At 48.3% G+C, this 2,611-nt stretch overlaps 1 protein-coding gene across 1 annotated transcript; it reads left to right on the top strand.

Annotated features, from left to right (window-relative positions):
- Window positions 1–45: 45 nt before the first annotated feature.
- On the top strand, window positions 46–1,509 carry LOC112078575 (apoptotic protease-activating factor 1-like; the record flags this gene model as incomplete). Its single annotated transcript, XM_070442088.1, has 3 exons — window positions 46–126; window positions 741–929; window positions 1,320–1,509. Coding segments are annotated over exons 1-3 (460 nt in total), but the record flags the coding sequence as incomplete, so codon positions are not given.
- Window positions 1,510–2,611: the final 1,102 nt, after the last annotated feature.

Here is a 2,611-nt window from a genome sequence, read left to right as displayed (position 1 = left end):
GATACAACTCCCGAACGGCCTCCGGAGAGACGAAGGTCGATAGCCATGCGTCATCCGAAACACAACCCAGCCAAGCCGCACTGCTTTTTAACACAGCGCGCATCCACCGGAAGCCAGCGCACCAACGTGTAGAGGAAACACCGTGCACCTAGCGACCTAGTCAGCGTGCACTGCGCCCGGTCCGCCACAGGAGTCGCTAGTGCGCGACGAGACAAGGATACCCTACCGGCCAATCCCTCCCTAACCCGGACGACGCTAGGCCAATTGTGCATCGCCCCATGGACCTCCCGGTCGCGGCCGGCTGTGACAGAGCCTGGGCTCGAACCCAGAGTCTCTGGTGGCACAGCTAGCACTGCGATTGCTACTGCACTTTTACTGCAATTTCAAAACTGCAATCTTTTTTTGTAAGGGCAGCATTTTCAAATATTTTATGGCACTGTAGTATTACAAGGATCTTCATCATACTGTATATCTACCTATCAGAGCTCTTATCAGTTTCCAGTCTTATTTTAGGTGGGGCACAGGAGTCACACTAAGAGCAGCAGTGTTAGTAGTAGTACTGTCCTAGCTCTGGTCTAGGTGTTACGTGCAGCTTGAGCCTCCTTCAACGTATTATGTGCAAGAAGGCTCAAGCCACACATAGCACCCTGGACCAGAGCTAGTACTGCCCATACTACATCCATCCATGCAACTTCCTTTCCCCGCAGTTCCCATCACCTGCAAATCAATCACCATTCCAGCCAGCCACCCCACCTGTGTGGTCGGACGGTCTGGCCCGTTGGCATGGCGATGATGGAGAAGGGGCGCGGAGCTGCCTGCTTCAGTCACGCTCCAGCCTGGAGCAGGACATCAGGGCTTCCTACCTGATGGATCACATGATCAGTGACGGCGTGCTGACGGGGGACGAGGAGGACAGGATCAGGAGCAAGGTTGGGGGAGTACAGTACCACCCTTTTCATACACTTTCCTATGTCCATAGTGGTAAGTGTGTAGTGATGATTAAGTGTATAAAAGTGTTGGTTGTGGGCCAGATTCCAAACAAACTTTCACACTACTGAGCCAACCGAGGGCACTGTGCTGGGAAAACTTATAAGTGGTTGGGTGCCTGATTCCAAATAAACACCCTCATAAGCGAGAGGGAGGAAGAAAGAGAGGAAGAAAGAGAGGAAGGGGGAGAGGAAGGGGGAGAGAGAGGTAAAGTCAAGAGAGATTGCAGGGCTTTTTAAACACTTAACACTAYGGACATCTGAAAGAACTGCATCGGTGTAAGAAAAGCAATAAAGTGGTTTCAAAATTCACATTGTCTCTCCATTGATTAGCCCACCAGGAGAGMGCAGGCGGCGGCCCTGCTGGAGCTGCTCCTGAGGAAGGATAACCAGGCCTACATCTCCTTCTACAACGCCCTGGTCCGTGAGAGCTACGGAGACCTGGCCAGCCTGCTCCACAACAGCCTGCCCCTGGTCTCCCCTGAGGCTGAGAAGAGCTTCTCAGACGGGGGCACCCGCTATGGTGAGCTGCCCCCCAGGGTGGAGGATGGAGAATACCAGGAGACTAGRGCAGTCTGAGATGTGCCCTCCTTTTCTGATACAGGGAAATAATATACAGGGGAGCTCTATGTATATGTACAGTTGAAGTCAGAGGTTTACATACACCTTAGCAAAATACATTTAAACTCAGTTTTTCACAACTGCTGACATTTAATCCAAGTAAAAATACCCTGTCTTAGGTCAGTTAGAATCACCACTTTATTTTAATAATGTGAAATGTCAGAATAATAGTAGAGAGAATGATTTATTTCAGCTTTTATTTCTTTCATCACATTCCCAGTGGGTCAGAAGTTTACATACACTCAATTAGTATTTGGTAGTATTTCCTTTAAATTGTTTAACTTGGGCCAAACATGTCGGGTAGCCTTCCACAAGCTTCCCACAATAAGTTGGGTGAATTTTGGCCCATTCCTCCTGACAGAGCTGGTGTAACTGAGTCAGGTTTGTAGGCCTCCTTGCTCGCACATGCTTTTTCAGTTCTGGCCACAAATTTTCTATAGGATTGAGGTCAGGGCTTTGCGATGGCCACTCCAATACCTTGACTTTGTTGTCCTTAAGCCATTTTGCTACAACTTTGGAAGTATGCTTGGGGTCATTGTCCATTTGGAAGACCCATTTGTGACCAAGCTTCAACTTCCTGACTGATGTCTTGAAATGTTGCTTCAATATATTTGCATAATTTTCCATGATGCCATCTATTTTGTGAAGTGCACCAGTCCCTCCTTCAGCAAAGCACCCCCACCCTGTGCTTCACGGTTGGGATGGTGTTCTTCGGCTTGCAAGCCTCCCCATTTTTCCTCCAAACATAACGATGGTCATTATGGCCAAACAGTTCTATTTTTGTTTCATCAGACCAGAKGACATTTCTCCAAAAAGTACAATCTTTGTCCCCATTTGCAGTTGCAAACCGTAGTCTGGCTTTTTTATGGTTGTTTTGGAGCAGTGGCTTCTTCCTTGCTGAGTGGCCTTTCAGATTATGTCGATATAGGACTCGTTTTACTGTGGATATAGATACTTTTGTACCTGTTTCCTCCAGCATCTTCACAGGGTCCTTTGCTGTTGTT

This window comes from Salvelinus sp. IW2-2015, unplaced genomic scaffold (genome assembly GCF_002910315.2).
Source record: "Salvelinus sp. IW2-2015 unplaced genomic scaffold, ASM291031v2 Un_scaffold5885, whole genome shotgun sequence".
NCBI lineage: Eukaryota > Metazoa > Chordata > Actinopteri > Salmoniformes > Salmonidae > Salvelinus > Salvelinus sp. IW2-2015.
This window is presented reverse-complemented; position numbering and strand designations above follow the sequence as displayed.